The 19,550-nt window shown below is 40.6% G+C and overlaps 1 protein-coding gene across 2 annotated transcripts in view; it reads right to left on the minus strand.

Annotated features, from left to right (window-relative positions):
* Positions 1 to 6,484: 6,484 nt before the first annotated feature.
* The window catches only part of EXPH5 (exophilin 5), a 33,757-nt gene continuing 20,691 nt past the window's right edge, over positions 6,485 to 19,550 (minus strand). For both annotated transcript variants that reach the window (XM_030918661.1, XM_030918660.1), the window contains 2 exons: positions 16,199 to 16,337; positions 6,485 to 12,449 (listed from right to left, as the gene is read on the minus strand). In XM_030918661.1, coding sequence (XP_030774521.1) covers positions 7,060 to 12,449; positions 16,199 to 16,337 — 5,529 coding nt within the window. In that variant the 3' untranslated portion in view covers positions 6,485 to 7,059. The remainder of the gene's footprint in view (positions 12,450 to 16,198; positions 16,338 to 19,550) is intronic.

A 19,550-nucleotide genomic window follows, 5' to 3' on the forward strand; every position in this document is an offset into this window, starting at 1 on the left:
GGATCTACTGGGCAATCATGTCAGTACCTACCACATCTCTCCAAAACATTTCTAGAATGGAATTGTAATTCCCAGACTGGAAAGATGACATAATCTAGAAAGGATGATTGGGGAAAAGAACACGGGCCTAGAGGGAAACTTAGTGCTAGCATTTATATTATTAAAACACAACGTTTTGTAGAATTAAGTATGATCATCAATTTTTTTTTTTTTTTTTTTGAGACAGTCTCACTCTGTCACCCAGGCTAGAGTGCAGTGGCACAACCTCAGCTCACTGCAACCTCCGCCTCCTGGGTTTAACGCCTCCCGAGTTCAAGCAATTCTCCTGCCTCAGCCTCCCGAGTAGCTGGGACTATAGGCGTGTGCCATGATGCCAGGTAATTTTTTATTTTTAGTAGAGATGGGTTTTCACCATGTTGGCTAGGCTGGTCTCGAACTCCTGACCTCAAGTGATCCACCTGCCTTGGGCTCCCAAAATGCTAGGATTATGGGCATGAGCCTCTGTGCCTGACCGATGATCACTTTTTTTAAGAAAGAAAAGTAATTTATTAAATACTCTCCTGTACAGAAATCCTTTAAAAACTTATGCTTAGTTTTCAATCTGTATACCCCCGATAAATCATTGCACTTAAGTACATGAATAATAACTATTCTCATTTATTTATATATTTCTATATATATTCATATATGTGTGTATATTTACAGTTTCTTCTTTGGAGGAAAGAAACTTCTCTCTCTTTTCTCCTGTTCTTGAACGTCTTCTCCCCCAACACCTGTCTACAAAACAACCAACGTTAATAACCTAGTGTGTCCCTCCATGTGTACACATGCATATGCAGGTTTCTTGGTGAATGCTTTACAAACATGGAATTTTACTTTTCTCCCTTAACAGTACCTCATGGAAATTCTTCTAAGTCAACTTAGTGACATTGAAAATTAGACAGTTTCTAAAGCCAAAGAGGAATTTTCAATGGTTTTACAATATACATATGTAAGTGTTCTATGTCAGTCATTTCTCAATCAGGTATTAACTTTGTTTCCAGATTTTGCCACAACAAACATTGTAGTAATAAAAATCCTACATGCAAGTCTATACATACTGGTGTTTTTATTTCTATAGGAGCAATTTCTGGACCAAATGAAGGTGGTAATTCAGGACATTGGCCCACTCGATGTCCTGATTCCGCATCTTCCTGGTCATAACAGAGACAGCAGCTCCCTTGGCAGGTCCAATTCTGTGGCATGGATTTTAGAATTGGTCCTGGAATTTCAGCTCAAAATCTATCTCCTTATCTCTATTAATGAGTTTGTGAGCAAAATTTACAATTTAATAGACCTTTTCCTTTTCTTTCTTGCTTTTTTTTTTTTTTTTTTGAGATGGAGTCTCACTCTGTCATCCAGGCTGGAGTGCAGTGGCGTGATCTCTGCTCACTGCAGCCTCTGCCTCCTGGTTTCAAGCCATTCTCCTACCTCAACTTCCCCAGTAGCTGAGATTACAGGTACCCACTACCACATCTGGTTAATTTTTGTATTTTTAGTAGAGATGGGGTTTCGCTGTGTTGGCCAGTCCCTGGTCTTGAACTCTTGACCTCAAGTGATCTGCCGGCGTTGGCCTCCAAAAGTGCTGGGATTACAGGCATGAGTCACTGCGCCCAGCCTCCCATAGATGTTTTTCTATTTGAACAAGCTAGAGAGGATTCTATTGTCTATCACTAAAAGTCCTATTTTTTTTTTTTCTATTTGAACAAGCTAGAGAGGATTCTATTGTCTATCACTAAAAGTCCTAGCTGATCCACTGTATTTTAACTTTTAATAAAGGACAGCAAAAATATTTTGAATAAAATGCTGTCCATATTCAAGATGATGACACTCTCCTGTCCCTGACAGAAAACGGGTTTTGGGTTGCTTTTCCAGAAAAGGTAAAAGATTAGTACAAATTTATTAATTAATTTGCTTGGGAGGAATTCACATCGCATGACTTATATCAACTGGAGAGACCTGCTTATCTTTCGTCAGTGCTACTGGACAGTGGATGACCCAACTCCACGTAGCTCCCTCTTCCTGAGACAGAGTCTTCTTCTGTTGCCTAGGCTGGAGTGCAGCCATGCGATCTTGGCTCACTGCAACCTCCGCCATATAGGTTCAAGTGATTCTCCTGCCTCAGCCTCCCAGTAGCTGGGATTACAGGTGCATGCCACCATGCCCGGCTAATTTTTGTATTTTAGTAGAGGCGGGGTTTCACCATGTTGGCCAGGCTAGGCTGGTCTCAAACTCCTGAGCTCAGGTGATTTACCCGCCTCGGTCTCCCAAAGTGCTGGGATTACAGGTGTGAGCCATAACACCCGGCCCCTCTTCCTTTATAAATGTGAGAATCTCCAGAAAGAAATGTCAGACTTTCTTCATTCCTCTCCTATTATGCAACAAGGCACATTGATTTCCTGCTGTTGGTTGTTACTTTTTGGGTACAAATAAGAAAGAAGCAAGCCACTGTTTTTTTAAAACCACCTATATGGCAGATCTCATTCAATAGCCATAAGAAAGACTGGTTTGAAAACTTATGCCTCCCTCAAGCCCCCCACCTTTTATATTTTTCCTGAAACTTTCACACTTAAAAATAATCATTTGGGCCAGGTGCGGTGGCTCATGCCTGTAGTCCCAGCACTTTGGGAGACCAAGGTGGGTGGATCACAAGGTCAGGAGTTCGAGACCAGACTGACCAACATGGTGAAACCCCATCTCTACTAAAAATACAAAAATTAGCTGGGAATGGTGGTGCGTGTCTGTAATCTCAGCTACTCAGGAGGTTTAGGCAGGAGAATTGCTTGAACTCGGGAGGCGGAGGCTGCAGTGAGCCAAGATCAGGCCACTGCACTCCAGCCTGGGTGACAGAGTGAGACTCCATCTCGAAAAAAAAAAAAAAATTAATAATCATTTGAGGATGTGAATAAAAACCAAATCACATAGTGCATCTGTTTAAATCATTTATTTCAATACAGGCATTGTTTTAAATTTGTACCTTGTCTTGTAACACATTTCATACCCAGAGAACAGGTCTGAGAACAAGTACATAATAGGATTATTTGACAAAGTTTTAACAAAAGTGCTTACAGCTTATTTGTTTCAGATATACAGAATCACCAGTCACAAAGAGCCACTAAGTGGCAATACATTCACAAACTTGCCTGGGAAGTAAAATATTTTACATATTTACACTGTACATTTAAATGGGATATTCTGAAGCATTATTATTATCAATAAACTCTTAGCAAGAAGTTCTCTTAAACCCTCTGGCACTTAACAAAGAATATTAATTTTATGGAGCTATGAGCTTTCCAGTTTGATTCCCATCTTTGCCATAACCTAAGTGGATTTTTACCCCCTCTGGTACACATATTTACCTCCTACACAAAGTAGCTTTTATTAGCTTATCACCAACCAAACCTTTGTTAGTAGCAGTTGGAATTTTGTTGGCATCAATGTATTTACAATGTAAGAGTAAATTATCTAGAGGGGAGTCTCTAAAAATTAAAATAACCTCATTAAACCCTATTTTAAATGGACTTTACAGTATAAAATTTATGGTTATAGAAATGTAGTATATAAACAAGTTTATAATTTATAAGGTACTTATTAGGATTGATTCCCCCATGATTTACTCCATTTACATGAATGTTTCTTTTAATAATGATTATATCTTTCAAAAAACAAGTTATGAATATAAAAATGACTATTATAAGTTACCATAGCTATACCAAAAATGAACATTAAAATGCAGTGACTTATATGTTAAAATACATAGAAATTTGCTATACTTAACGAAGTGCTTTATAAAAGCATAAAATTATAAAAGGTGCTATTTTCATGAATTTTGTGTTTTTCTGATACTTGAGCCAGACCAACATGCAAACGTTACAAATAGTGCAACTGAACACTGGCCATCAATTACCTTTGAATTTAAATAGTAGATTCCAGTGCAGTCTGGGCCCCAAAGCAGTTTCACCCTTACCTAACTTACCTAACTCTTAATATAGCCTAAACTCACTGAAAAATAAGCTAACTTCATTTCACCTTTTGTAGCATACACGTAGACTCAGAGTATATACTGAAATATAATCTGAAAGCTGACCATTAAAAAAATCAAGAAACTCAATATTAAAATATTAACTCTGAGTATCTTAAAATTGCATAGAAAATGTAGGTCATGGTTTATAAACGTTTTATTTACATAGTCAGATAAATAGGCTGGGCAAGGTGGCTCATGCCTGTAATCCCAGCAGCTTGGGAGGCTGAGTAGGGCAGATCACCTGAGGTCAGGAGTTCGAAACCAGCCTGGCCAACATAGCGAAACCCTGTCTCTACTGAAAATGCAAAAATTAGCCAGGCGCGATGGTGGGCGCCTGTAATCCCAGCTACTCGGGAGGCTGAGGCAGGAGAATCACTTGAACCCAGGAGGTGGAGGTTGCAGTGAGCCAAGATCGTATCATTGCACCCCAGCCTGGGTGACAGAATGAGACTCCGTCTCAAAGAAAATAATAATAATAATCAGATAAACAGAAAAAGAGGAAAGGCAGAATTTACAAACATATATTAAACAGGAAATAAAGTGTTATCTATTCTTTACCACACAAATTTGCATTGAAAAGTTCACAATATTTGATTTTTGAACTTTTTGAGTTCAGGATTGTTCAGACCTTGAAGTTTAAAATAGTTGACAGATTTAGGGAATAGCTTTCATGTTAGTTACCTCATGTTCATTAGCTTTGAGTTGCATGGGAACCATGTAAACTAACCCAGGCATTTTGTGTCTAGGTAAGGGAATGGTTAGTAGGATAAAAATAATATAGTTCTTTCTTAAATCTCTATCAGTTCCAGATCTCTATACGCTTCACCAACACCTATCATTATTCTTAGTTTATAATGAAGAAACAGACTAGGTATAAAAGATGGAAAATTAGATTAGGTCACGAAGCAAATATAAACCAAACAAGATAAAATCCATTCATGTTGACTATCATAGTATTGAGATCCAGGAATGCATGCTCTCTGTAGTTAAAGCAGATTATCTTCACTGCCATCTATTGGTCTTTATCCTGAATTAGAAGAGAAATCCCCCAAGGTTCTGCATGGCAACTAAAGAGTTAGGAAAGTCAAAATATCAGTGGGTATCATAAGTGGTTTACTCTAGATAAATTATTGAGAGATCCATAGTGACAGGCCCTTAGGAGCTCTGCCTTAGAATTTCCCAAGGGTTTGGTAAATGATCCTGCAGTGAAGACTGAATTCCAGGGTAACAGATCTGACTTGACGGCATTTTAGGGACTTGGCCAAGGTTCCCACTTGATATTTGGGACTAATATGTCCCACCTGAAAAGAAATGGTCTACCTTGCAATTAAAGAAAATGTGGGCCAGGCACAGGGGCTCATGGCCATAATCCCAGCACTCTGGGAGGCCGAGGTGGGCAGATCACCTGAGGTCAGGATTTGAGACCAGCCTGGCCAACACGGTGAAACTCCATCTCTACTAAAAATACCAAAAAAAAAAAAAAAAAAAAAAAAAATTAGCCAGGTGTGGTGGCAGGTGCCTGTAGTCCCAGCTACTCAGGAGGCTGAAGCAGGATAATTGCTTGAACTTGGGAGGAGGAGGTTGCAGTGAGCTGAGATCATACCATTGCACTGTAGCCTGAGCAACAAGAACAAGACTCCATCTCAAAAAATAAACAAACAAACAAAAAAACCAAACCTGGGCATGGTGGTTCACACCTGTAATCCTAGCACTTTGGGAGGCTGAGGCAGGCAGATTGCCTGAGCTCAGGAGTTTGAGACCAGCCTGGGCAACATGGTGAAACCCTGTCTCTACTAAAATACAAAAATATTAGCTGGGCATGGTGGCATGCACCTGGGTGCGCCTGTGATCCCAGCTACCCAGGAGGCTGAGGCAGGGGAATCACTTGAACCCAGGAGGCGGAGGTTGCAGTGAGCCGAGATCATGCTACTGCACTCCAGCCTGGGTGACAGAGCAAGTCTCCATCTCCAAAAAACAAAAACAAAACAAAACCAAACAACAAGAACAACAACAAAAGAAAATGTGAAAACGGATAGTTCTGAGGAAATGGGAAAAGCCAGTTGCTGAGAGAGCTGGAGTAAAGACAAGTCGGTCTCATGAAGGGATGCCTATTTCCTCTCTCTGCTCCTCAGCTATGTTCTCTTCAGAAGCAGAAATTCTGTGACCAGGCAACTCTCTGTATGGCCAGGTTGCCTGGCCTAAGTCCTTGGCTTGATCAAAAGCCCTTAATAATCCAGCCAGTGCCCCACAGTTTCAGAAGAATTTCTAGAAGTGGTAACCTTCTATTAGCTTACTAGGGTAGGGATTCAGGTCTTCATCTATAACCTCAACATGTGCTTTGACCATGTGCCTCCCAGGCTCCACTACAGATATAACAGGATGTACTTAGAAAATTCCTTTATCCTTTTTTTTTCCTTTTTGCAGTTTCTCAAGTTAAAAAAAAAAAAATCCTTTATCTTTTTTGAAAGAGAAGATCATCACCTTAAACTTCCTAAATGTTCATGAGTCAAACAGGATGATAATATTTACCCCATTGTTATCATCCCTACCTTTTATTTAATGTCATGAGTATAGGGTGTGGACCGGAAGAAGCCATACAGAGTTTCACAGTTGTGCGGGGTAATTAGTAAGTTTTGTATGTGTGCCTGGGATATTAGGGTTGTAAATCACAATTAAAGATGAAAAATGTGAGGAGAGAAATAGAGTAGAAAGCCCGAATCAGACAGTGAATTGGGGATTAAGTGGGAGTGGTGGAAAGGCAGGCTAAGAACATTTACAGAGAGAGAAAATAGAGACTCTCTCAAAACAAGAATTCATTGTTCTAACATTCAGGAAGTATCTATATAGGGTGTGGAGGAAAAAAAGGAGATGTGGGAGATTTCAGAGCAGACACTGCCCAGACTAGATCTTTTATCCTCCCATGCACATGCACACATACACCTCAGTTCCATTATAAGCTTTTGGTGAAAAAGGTAAAGCATTTTATTGAAAAAGCCTCACAGTTCTGACTCTTTGTCATTTTCATCCAGGTAGTATTCATCATCTGTGGTTGTGTCTGTGTCACAATCCGAGTCCACTGGGTCATCCTCATAGATATTAAGCGGTTCACTTGGAGATAAGCCATCTTCTGGCATCTGACTACAGGGAGAATTTGAGCTTAATGACTCTGAGGGGTTGGGAGCGTTCCTCAAACCATCTTTTAGGAAGCCAGGGTTCTTAAGAAAACTTGGTTTCCATAATCTTCCTTGTGTAAGTGACCTCTTTACATTTTCTAAGAAAGCTAATTGTTGTTCTTTCCCAAAGATCCCATAGTCGATAGGTCTGTATATAGATGTTGCAGACCTGGTACCTGTTTTTGTACCGCTGCGATAAGCCCAACTTTCATTTCCATCGTAGGAGGGGAGTTCAGAAAAAGATCTGAATCTTCGACTGTACCCATTGTTGACAGAGAATTCATTCCCAAGGGTCAGTCGACTCAGGGCATTGTCAATAGAAGTGCTTTCAGAAAAATGGCGCTCTCTGACTTTTGGAGGATGACTTTTTCGTAGTAGATCGCCATGCATATTAATGCTTTTTAAACTCTTTGAACGATAGAGGTGTGGCTCAGGTTCCCACTCCAGAGATGAAGCACTCCTTTGTTGCCGCAGAAAACTGGCCAGTGGGATGCTTACTCTAGATTTCTGTGCAGGCTCCAGTGGAAAAGGAGGGCTCAGCCTCCTCTGATCGTCAGAGAATTCTGCTTCCCTGAGGCTGGTGAATGTGATGGGGGATGGGGCTCCTGATTCTCTTTCTAAATTCTCAGCTACTGTGACATCTTTAGAACTCTCAAGCTTTGATGGTGATTCTGAGACATTTTTAAACTCGTTCTGATGTCGTTGTGAAATGCTGTTAGACTTCTGGTTGCTGACATGTGTAGAAGGTTCTCTGCTGGGTAGTACAGTAATGGGGAGAGGGTTCTCGGATTTCTTCACATGCTTTCCATCCTCACTCAACCTGCTTTCGCCTATGGAGTCTGCAGATTTTGGAGTAGGCTCAGGGAACAGTGGGTTGCATTCCACTGTGCCAAGAGGTAAATGGTCAAAGCCAGATCTGCCTCCACTTTGGGGGAAGATAGTAGCTACATGTCTTCTGGGGCTTACATCTTTAGCTGGGAATTTTCTGTTTGCTTTAGACATGACTGCCAATCTGTGTTTAACTGAAGATCTATTTTCCCCCTTTACTAGGTCATCAGAATTGGTTTTATTTTTATTGTTTCCTTCAGGAAGTGAAGGTTGATCCCAAGCTGATTTCTGCATTTCATCTTCAGCCTTCCTGCTCTCTGTCATATTTGCCTCCTGACTTCTTTGAGGTAATTCTCTGGGTTCAGACTGCAGACTCTCTAAGTTTGGTTCATCTGACTGAGTCTCTTCACCAAGCTGTAGTTTATGCAATGCTGGAGTAAGAGCAAAGACTTGACTCTCTGAGTGAGAAAGTGTTTTATTAGTCATTTTTTGGCAGTTGGTTCCGACGTCCCCTCTGCCTTCCCTAGGCTGTGATCCACTGGAGCTCTCACCTACAGTTGTGGATGTGTGATCTTTCTGAGGACACTTCCCACTTCCAGTAAAAGGAATGGCTCTGCCACTCCCTGTACACTCCCAAGAATTTCTTCTGGCTTGGGAATTTCCAATATTAACTTCTGAAAGAGCTGGAAGACTAGAGGGACCACTGTTACTTGTATTAATGGATTGTTGACAATTTTCAGATTTTTCTTCAGAAACATTTTTTCTCTGAAGCATCAACAAAGTATGCAGGGTTTCACTTTGCAGTTTTTTACCTCTTTCTTTCTTGTTTTCTGAATCACCTAGAGGTGTTTTAGCTAAATTATCTGAAAAAATCTCTCTAGCTTTAGATTCCTCTTCAGGAAGAGAAACAGCTGCTTCAACAGAAGCCATTTCCTGTAATGTAGGCACTAGGGGCCCCCTATTTGATAATCGGAAGGCAGTCATATTTTCAGTGGTCAGCGTCTGATCAGAGTTGACCGACATCTTTAGATTTTCACATGAAGGTGTTCCTGACTGCTCTCGTGTAAAATAATTCTGTTCATCTTTTTCTAAAGCATTAGGAAATGTTTCAGTCTCCACTTGAGGTGATTCTGTAAGTGAATTAGTATTTTGTGTATACTGTTGAAGGAGGTTACAGAATTTTTTGCTGGGTTTCCTCGGTAGAGTATAATATATTGAGACCACCTCCAGACATTTTACATTATCTTCATCACCAGAAACAGAAAACGTACTAGTTGTCTTAACTTTATGTAATGTTTTCCCACGTTCTTTTCCTGACAAGTCTGAACAAAAAGGTAAAGGGTCTTCATTTGAAAGGGCAAGTACACTTCTCCTGGAGGCAGCCATTTTACCCTCTTTCTCAGTGCATTCTTGGAAGTTTTCCTTTCGGTGGTGTCTTTTGGTTAAAGAACAATCTCTAACAGATGAGTCACTTTCCACAGGGCTAATGATTCTCTCCCAAGCCCTTGGTGTTAGCTCAGAAGCATCCCTGCCTGAGGTCAATGGCTTTTTTCTTTCTTCTCTTCCAGTTGAGGCATGTGGCTCCCCTGAGGGACACGACATAGCCCTGTTAATGAGGAATGGAAGGGGTCCTTTTCTAATGGAAGTAGATCCACTGCTTTTTACATTTGTCATTCTCTTTGTGGCTTCAGGTGCTTCCAGGGCTGAGTCTGAAATGACTTTGGAACATTCATTCACTGACTCAGGAGAGCCGGGACTAAATTTGTTTAATGTATAGTTCCCCATTGCATCTTCCACGTTATTTTTGATTTGGAAGGGAGGTGGCCCATTCCTCAATGAAGCAGCCATTATTTTACTCCCTGACTGCCTGCCATGTATGAGAAAACTGCTTGATTTTCTTGGCAAGGTACAATAAATTGTGTCAAGCTCAGAACCTTTGGAATTGCTTTGATTTGCTTCAATGAGGCTCCTGTGATCACTGGTGGGTACTGATATACTTTCTGTTTTGCTTAACTTTTCAATACAGGATATACGATGCCTTATTTTTCCCTTTCCTCTTTCATTCCTAAAAGGAGAGTGTGAATGGCATTTGACATCAACCACTTCATCGTGTGTAGGCACATGACTATCATTTCTCTCTTGGTTTTCTGAGTGGCTTAAAATAAACTGATTCTTTTGGTTCTTCCCAGCATTGTCTTTTTCTTCTCTTTCTCCTAGCGATGGATCTTTGTCTGAAGGACTTCTCCTGGAGAACACTGTAGTAGATGGAACCACAGGAGCATCAAGGGAAGAATTATTTGATGGTGAGGAATCTGGTAGTGCAGCTGATGACAGATCTAAAGAATCACACGAGGTCTTGTGGCCAGTAGTCAACTTGCCACAGTTGGTAGAATGAATTGTGGCACATTGTTCTCCCTCAGTATCTAAAATAACAGGCTTTTCTGGAGATTGTGCATTTTGAATATCAGTTGGTGCAGAGCTCCAGTGGTTATTTGTAATAATGCTTGAAATATCTTCATTACTTACAGTTAATTCCTGGTGACAACCTTGGTCTGTCCTGGGGAAAGATAGTGGTGTTCTGTGTTCCTGAATGAAAGGAAGGGAAGCCGTTGAGCCAAGTTTTCTGTTCTCAGTAAACCTCTTATCTTGTTTAATGTCATTGGATTTATCTTTGTGCGGTGTATACATTTTGGAGGTATCTTTCCTGGAAAAGACTCTGGGTGACTGTTTTGAACTTATTGTGGTAGATGCACTGAAACCAAACCTGTTGCTCTTGGCTGAGTCCTGGGAGAAAGGATTTTGAAAATCAGGTAAAGAGTTTGAGATCCCTCTCTGTGAAACAGGTTGGGGCACTTCACCTGCCTTGTTTGTCTGGTCCATCTTGCTTAGCTGTTTGTCTTCTTCTGAAATAGATTCATTTAAGTCTTTCTCATTATTCACTTCTGTGACCAAGATATTGGGCTGGCTTTTGGCAAGAGACAGAGAGTCAATTGAATTGCTGTTGGTCACAGTGACTTCTGTATGGCTTCTCATTGGATGAGAGGCAGGCTTATTAGGAATAATTTTCTGCAAAGTGACTGTGGGATTCTGCAAGTTGGGACTCTGAGGATTCCTTCTGTCATCAGAAGTCTGGGGAAAGGAAGTTTTGAATGAGGATGCTAGAGTCTGAGCAATTCCAAATGAGGAAGCTTCTTTGTTTATATGTACTTCAACAGGAGAACTGTCCTGTTGGCTTACCAACTCACCAGATTTGACATGATAGCTTGAACCAGTCATGGAGCAAACATTTGGTGTGCCAAAATGAGGAGTCAACTTGGTCTCACTACCATGTGATACCGCCATGCTCTCCAGTGTGGATGTCTGAAAATCAAACTGCCAGGGATGTGGCTCTTCTTGGACTCTGGAAACATCTGTTCCATAACCAGAAGAAAATGATTCCCAGTGTTCAGAAGAAACACTATGGCCATGAATGGCTGATGCACTATTTGCTTCCATGGAAATCATTTCAAAGTCTCTGTCAGAAGAACTGAATGACTTCCTGCTTTGATGAAAATCAGACCAGAAAGAATGTCCTTTCTGTTGGCTCCAAAAAGGACTTTGTCCAAATCTCCTCTGTTCTCCGCTTTGTCCAAAGGTATTGCTGAAGAAAGACCTGGCAAATGGGTTGCTTTGATGGTAGAATGGCATATTCTCTGAGTTCTCAAAAGTGTCAGGACTCATTGCATTCTCCATGGGAACATTTAAACTAACACGTTGGTAAACATTCTGTGAATGGTAAGATTCATATCTCCTATTCTCCTGAAAACCCCTGGGATACACATACTTGTCAGCAGGGTCAATTTCCATTGGTGATGGTGCCCTCAGGTTCTCCCTATCTCTAGAGGAATCCGATCTGTTCCATATGATAGATGATAAAGGAGTTCTCTTTGGACTCTGCTGGTGCCTTGGTGGTATAAACCCACTCTTGTTCTGAGTTGTGGCTGGAAAATGCAAGCTTCTTGCTGTGAAATGCCCTGTGGCTGGTAAGGCCAACCGTTGTCTGCTGTCAAAACACAGCGAAGTACTTCCTAAAGTATTTTTTTGCACATAATCTTCTTTAAAGACTCTGGGCTCCCTTGTCCTGTACATATCATAAATTGTCCTTGTCCTAGGAGAAAAGGTTTTAAAACCTTCCCTAGGAGTTCCTGGTCTTAGGATGTCATAGATAGACATATTGGAAGTTTCATTATAGTGTTTTTTGTGCCTTTCTGTGATATTACCATGTCTGCTACCACTGGAATAAAAGTGACTGAACTGTGTCCTTGATCCATAGTTGAGGGGTGTTCTGGTATTCACTGAGCTTGCAGACTGTTCCTGAGCCAATTTGCTATCCAAGTCATCTAAAACTGAAAAGAGAATGTGAATCAACTTTTTTGTATATGTTTTTACAGTTTAATAATAATTTGAGTTATTGAAGGCTCCTTTTCAAGAAACATAATCGTTTACAATTTTATTTTTTATCATATTATCATAAATGTTATAACATTAATTTTGATTATATTTTTAAGATAGTCTGACTTTTACAAGACTATAGTGAAAATTTATTTCCTGCTTTTTCTTTTTTTTCTTTTTTAGACGGAGTCTCGCTCTGTAGCCCAGGCTGGAGTGCAGTGGCACGATCTCGGCTCACTGCAAGCTCCACTTCCCAGGTTCACACCATTCTCCTGCCTCAGCCTCCCGAGTCACTGGGACTACAAGTGCCCGCCACCGCGCCCGGCTAATTTTTTTTTTTTTTTGTATTTTTAGTAGAGAGGGGGTTTCACAGTGTTAGCCAGGATGGAATTTCCTGCTTTTTCAAATCACTTTTTTCCAAAGTGAACCTTCCATAACGCCCTAAGGAAATAGAACTATATTCTTCTAACAATGAATTTTAATCATGGTTTTTTTTAGTGCATCTAAAGCGTACTGAGTTTTTCTATATGGGCTAGTAATAAAAGGGAACTAATAATGCAGACATTGAATAACTAGACAATTGTTAGTGTTGTTAAGCCTTGTCTTTCGTTTCTTTCATGTCACTAGGTTGCTACAATATTTCCAGCTGTGTATACCTCCTGGGATCATAATAGAAATGAGCCTCTGTAAGTAGCATATGATTTCTAGGTTATACTGTTACGAAAACAGTATTACCACCAAAAGCTTAGCACCTAATTTATGAACATACTTAAGGTGGATGGGGGATTCGAGCAATATATTTAATTAAAAGTGCCAGATAATATTATTAAATGATATGCCAATGGTAGATTTTTTTTTTCTGGAAAAATTAATACCCATTAACACTCCTATAAAACAGCACTTCCTGTGTGTCACGCAGAGTCCTAAACACTTAATATATTAACTCATTAAATCCTTACACCACCTTAGAAGGTTGGTCCTACTACCATTATTATTCTATAATGAGGAAACTGAAGCAAGAAGAGATTAAGCAAATTCCTAAGATCACACAGCGCTGGGATTTGAACCCAGACCGTCTGTTTCCTGAGTCCATGCATACAACCACTGTGCAATGCAACCTCTGTGTCCATGCATATGACCACTGTGCAATGCAACCTCTGTGTTCATGCATACGACCACTGTGCAATGCAACCTCTGTGCCATAAAACCTCACTTTTCAGCCGGGCACAGTGGCTGACGCCTGTAATCCCAGCACTTTGGGAGGCCAAGGCGGGCGGATCACGAGGTCAGGAGATCGACACCATCCTGGCTAACATGGTGAAACCCCATCTCTACTAAAAATACAAAAAATTAGCCGGGCGTGGTGGCGGGCACCTCTAGTTCCAGCTACTCGGGAGGCTGAGAATTCTCCTGCTGAGGCAGGAGAATGGTGTGAACCTGGGAGGCAGAGCTTGCAGTGAGCTGAGATGGTGCCACTGCACTCCAGCCTGGGCGACAGAGCGAGACCCTGTCTCAAAAAAAAAAAAAAAAACCCAGAAAAAAACCCCTCACTTTTCATATTTTTCTCTTTATGAACCATACAAATGATTTCACTACGAGATGAGCTCATAGTTTTACAAAGACATGAAGCTGCTGTTGTCAAATAATGATTACTTTTCTCTCAGGAGCAAAGTCGGGGGTGATGTTAAAGTCAGTGCCCAGGGGCCTCCTTATGATAACTGAAGACCTAGACCAAGCCCAGACTCAGGGCTCTTCCTCTCTAGGACCACAGCTTCTGTGATCTCAGACAAGCCTGTGTTACCTTTTGGTGACACAGTTGGCTTTTCTTTGAATTGTACCAATTTAATTGTACTTGACATGTTTTCCTCAATAAAAACACATTAGACTTTGAACAGAATCATAATCTTTTGAGGTTTGTAGACTCTCTAAGACCCAGTCTCTAATAGATATAGTTTACTATATTCATGTTCAATAAATACGCAGAAATTACAAATTACAAATAAATACGCAGAAATTTCAACTGTATAATGACAGGAAATGTAAGTGTCTGAGAACACATAGGTGAAATGTACATACAACATGCCAATTATGTTAGGGCAGATGCTAAAGGGATTTAAAAAAATCTGTTCTGGATTTTTCCCTATCCTATTTTATTTGCAAGTTGGTGTTATTAAGTTTGTACAACCAAAAGAAGAACTGATCTTGAGTATTAAGGATATGTAATTAAGGAATTCTTTAGGGAATGATCTGTCAATGTTTTAGTGAAAAATATTTATTTATCCCTAGGACCTGAAGTAATTTGTTCCCTATAGCCACAATAAAATAAGCAATGCTGAGGTATAAGGTGGGGCAAAAAACAAAACAAAACAAAACAAAACTGCATAATGAATAAAAATCTATCTTTAAAACAAATTATAATGAAAATCTCTTTGATATCCATTCTCCCTTTCAAGCTGTTTATGTTTTCTTTCCCTTTAAAGTCTTGGCTGACTACAAGAGCAGAATGTATTTACAACAGAAAATACAGAAAAGTATAACAATATAGGTAAATTGCCAGGAATTCTACTTAAAGGTAACCACTCTTAACATTCCCACGACAGGATTTTAAATTAAAGCCACTTAGAATCCCAGATTAACAATGCTGTTTACTCACCACTCCTGACATCAGAACAATTCCCGTTCTACTTCTCTACATTATTTTCAGAAAGGCCACATTATTATTACTTTTTTCATTATTTTTTCATTCCGTAAACAGTAGCTCTCCTCTTCCAACAAAACCTTCTTTTGGAACAAAGATTTTCCTCTGTTCTCTGCCAGGAAACATCTTACTGAAGAAAGCCCCTATGTTGACTGTCCAGCTGACTGTCTCTTCCTGACTGCTGTACCACACAATAGGGGCCAGGCGATGGTATTGCCTTTGCAAACTAAATGTAGTTCCTCAAGGTGAAGCTGGTGGCGACTTCAGAGTTAACTTTTGAAATGGCCGGGCTTATACAGAATAACCTTTGTAAAAGTGAACTATGATCAGATTGTAATAAGATACAGGTGCATTTGGAACGCCACTGCTTTTGGAACCTGTTTCAGTTTTTATCATCATACAAGGTTAATTGTCTAATGAATTAGATTTTATCACAGTGCATTTCGGTCCTAATCTGGAACAATAAAAGTCTATTAAACAGCAAACTTTGTAGATATATTTCCTAAAGATGTATTTCCTTTTTACCTGAGGTTAATTTTTTTTTTTTCCAAGATGGAGTCTTGCTCTCTCACCCAGGCTGGAGTGCAGTGGCACGATCTCGGCTCACTGCAACTTCTGCCTCCCAGGTTCAAGCAACTCTCCTGCCTCAGCCTCCCGAGTAGCTGAGATTACAGGTGCGTACCACCATGCCTAGCTAATTTTTGTATTATTTTCAGTAGAGATGGGGTCTTGAACTCCTGACCTCTGAGGTTAAATATTAAACATTACTACTCCATATATTTATCAGTCCTTGATTTGAGAATGTTTGCTTAGATTATATTTAATCATAAGTTCTTAATACTTGTGTTAATAACATGTCAGCATCCTCTTCAAATAAGCTAAACATGAGGACATAAAAATTAAAGTACAGCATTTGATATGTTTTGAGTAGTTTAATACAAACTAGTTATTGTTTACTTCCTTTAGTACCAGTAGTTGCAAAGGCAATTTAATGCATGAACTTACCTTGGAAAAACTCATTCTCCAGCAGTGAAGCATCCCACGGTGGAGGCATGCCACTCTCCTCCCTCATGACTGCTGGCTTTGGGACAAATGCACTGTCAACTAGTTGATTTTCCAGAGGTGAACTGTATATTTTTGCCTGCTAATTTTAAAGTAGAGAACACAATATTATTTCTGAGCCTTCACCAGTCAGAATACTCACACGTTCCCACAAAACTGTCCCAAGCTTAAAAATATTAGTCTAAGGACTACAAATCCATTTTCCTAATATTTATTTCTCAATTTACAATGTGTTGTTTTTGCCATTTGTAACTGACCTGCAACTTCTCTATACCTACATTAATTCTTTCAATGATGAGACTTCAGGCAAGGTACTGAGCCTCTGTCTGCCAAAGTTTCCTACAAACTTACACAGCACTGTCAGAGGTGTTTGAATCAGGGCAACTCCATTTCGAATAGGGGCTGGGTAAAATAAGGTTGAGACCCAGTGGGCTGCATTCCCAGCCAGTTAAGGCATTCTAAGTCACAGGATGAGATTGGAGGTCGGCACAAGGTACAGGTCATAAAGATCTTGCTGATAAAACAGGTTGCACTAAAGAAGCCGGCTAAAACCCACCAAATACCAAGATGGTGACAAGAGTGACCTCTCCTGTTGTCCTCACTGCTATACTCCCGCCAGCACCATGACAGTTTCAAATGGCATGGCAACATCAGGAAGTTACCCTATATGGGCTAAAAAGGGGAGGCATGAATAAGGCACCCCTTGTTTAGCACAATATCACCAAGAAATAATCATAAAAATGGGCAACCAGCAGCCCTCAGGGCTGCTCTGTCTATGAAATAGCCATTCTTTTATTCCTTTACTGTCTTAATAAACTTGCTTTCACTTTACAGACTCGCCCTGAATTCCTTCTTGTGCGAGATCCAAGAACCTTCTCTTGGGGATCTGGATCCAGACCTTTTTCTGGTAACATCTTCCTGGAGACCACGGAAGGAACAATACTAAGGAAACCTTCCAACCAAAGGCTAACTTTGGGTAAGTGGTGGGGTGCGGTAATAGCATTACACAGATCTTAGTGGGGCTTCCTTGCAGAGAGGAAAGAAATTGACCCCTCTTGAGTTTGGAGTGCTGTCTCCATGGCTCCAATGGCTGGATTTTGGATTTCCTAACGATATATGTATTTTTTCAAGACTCTGTTAGCTAGAACTCTTAGTGGACCTTAAGATTTGTGAACTTGGCTGCATGCGGTGGCTCATGCCTGTAATCCCAGCACTTTGAGAGGCCAAAGTGGGCAGATCACTTGAGGCCAGGAGTTCAAAACCAGCCCGGACAACATGGTGAAACCCCTGTCTCTACTAAAAAATACAAAAATTAGCTGGATGTGGTGGCGAGTGCCTGTAATCCCAGCTACTCTGGAAGCTGGGCCAGGAGAATCACTTGAATTTGGAAGGTGGAAGTTGTAGTGAGCTAAAATCACGCCACTGCACACCAGTCTGGGCAACAGAGCAAGACTCCATCTCAAAAAAAAAAAAAAAAAAAAAAAAACCTCAAGAAAACAAAAATACAAAAATTAGCTGGACGTGGTGGCAGATGCCTGTAATCCCAGCTACCTGGGAGGCTGAGGCAGGAGAATCGCTTGAACCGGGCAGGTAGAGGTTGTAATGAGCTAAGATGACACCACTGCGCTCCAGGCTGGGAGATAGAGGGAGACTCTGTCTCAAAAAAATATATGAAATAAAATAAAATTAAAAAAAAAAAAATTGTGAACCTGAGGATTTAGGGGAAAAAATGGGTTTCCATTAGAGGTCATCTAGAATAGGGGTCCCTGACCCCTGGGCCACAGACTGGTACTGATCTGTGGCCTGTTAGGAATCAGGCCGCACAGTGTTGGGTAAGGGGCAAGCATTACCTCCTGAGCTCCGCTTCCAGTCACCTTAGCCCCAGGATTAGGCCTTAGATTCTCACAGGAGGGCGAACCCTATTGTGAACTGCGCATGCGAAGGATGTAGGTTGTGCTCTCCTTATGAGAATCTAATGCCTGATGATCAGAAGTGGAAGTTTCATTCCCAAACCATCCACCAGCCCTTTCCGTGGAAAAGTTGTTTTCCATGAAGTGGGTCCCTTGTGCCAAAAAGGTTGTGGACTGCTGATCTAGAATGGTAGAATCCCTCAGACAGCCATAAGGAGCTGATCTGATAGTTCTGAAACAAAGGCTCTCAAGAGTATGACTGTATAAATAATAAATGACTTAAAAAAAACCTATTGCTAGTTTTCAATGAAAGGATTTAGGAGAATGATATAGAACTAAATTTGTTTTCCTTTATTATTATTATTTATTTTATTTATTTTTTTTGAGGTGGAGTCTCGCTCTGTCGCCCAGGCTGGAGTGCAGTGGTGCGATCTTGGCTCACTGCAACCTCCACCTCCCTGGTTCAAGTAATTCCCCTGCGTCAGCTTCCCGAGTAGCTGGATTACAGGTGCATGCCACCACACCTGGCTAATTTTTTTGTATTTTTAGTAGAGATGGGGTTTCACCATATTGGCCAGACTGGTCTTGAACTCCTGACCTCAGGCAATCCTCCTGCCTCAGCCCTACAAAGTGCTGGGATTACAGGCGTAAGCCACCTCGCCCAGCTATTATTATTATTATTTTTACTAACAAATGTTCATCTTAATTTCATAAAATCTAATCACTGCCCTACTTTCAAGCTTTTGTCTTCATAACCTTTCGAACATTATCCACTCCCAAGCCTTCACTTTCTTGTGCCAAAACTCCATTTGCATTTCCTTTGTCAGACTGGCTCTGTCACTCATGACTGCACTTTAACTCATCCTACACTCACCCACTTCCCTTTACAGTCTTTATTTTCAGCTCACTCTGCTACCCAGTCCTTGCCTCTTAAATCCCTCTCCCCCACCTCAAAATTTCCCTTTCTATTTGACCTTCACCACTACATTTCATCTCGTCTTTCAAGCCTAAGACCACACGCCGATCCTTTCCAAAGCTCCAACTTCTTAATTTCTCCATATCAGGTCTGTCAGATTCCACGGCGCTGGTTCTCTTCACCCCTACGTTCCTCACGACCTTGTATCTTCACTCCTGTTTGTTTTCTTTCTCAAGGTCTAGGTCAGTTATTTCCTACAGAAACCTGCCCAAATTTCATTGACCTATGGTTTTCAGTTCTATGAGCAAGCCACGGTTGACTACTCACAAAGGAGATTTATTAATAAGAAAGGAGTGCTCCCATGATAACTTATTGGTCATTGAATATGATTTAGCATACTAACATAAAATTCAGAAGTAAACAAATGTTAAAAGCAAAACACAATTATAATGGGATACTGATTGGAGGT

This window comes from Rhinopithecus roxellana, chromosome 15, assembly GCF_007565055.1.
Source record: "Rhinopithecus roxellana isolate Shanxi Qingling chromosome 15, ASM756505v1, whole genome shotgun sequence".
NCBI classification, from domain to species: Eukaryota; Metazoa; Chordata; class Mammalia; order Primates; family Cercopithecidae; genus Rhinopithecus; species Rhinopithecus roxellana.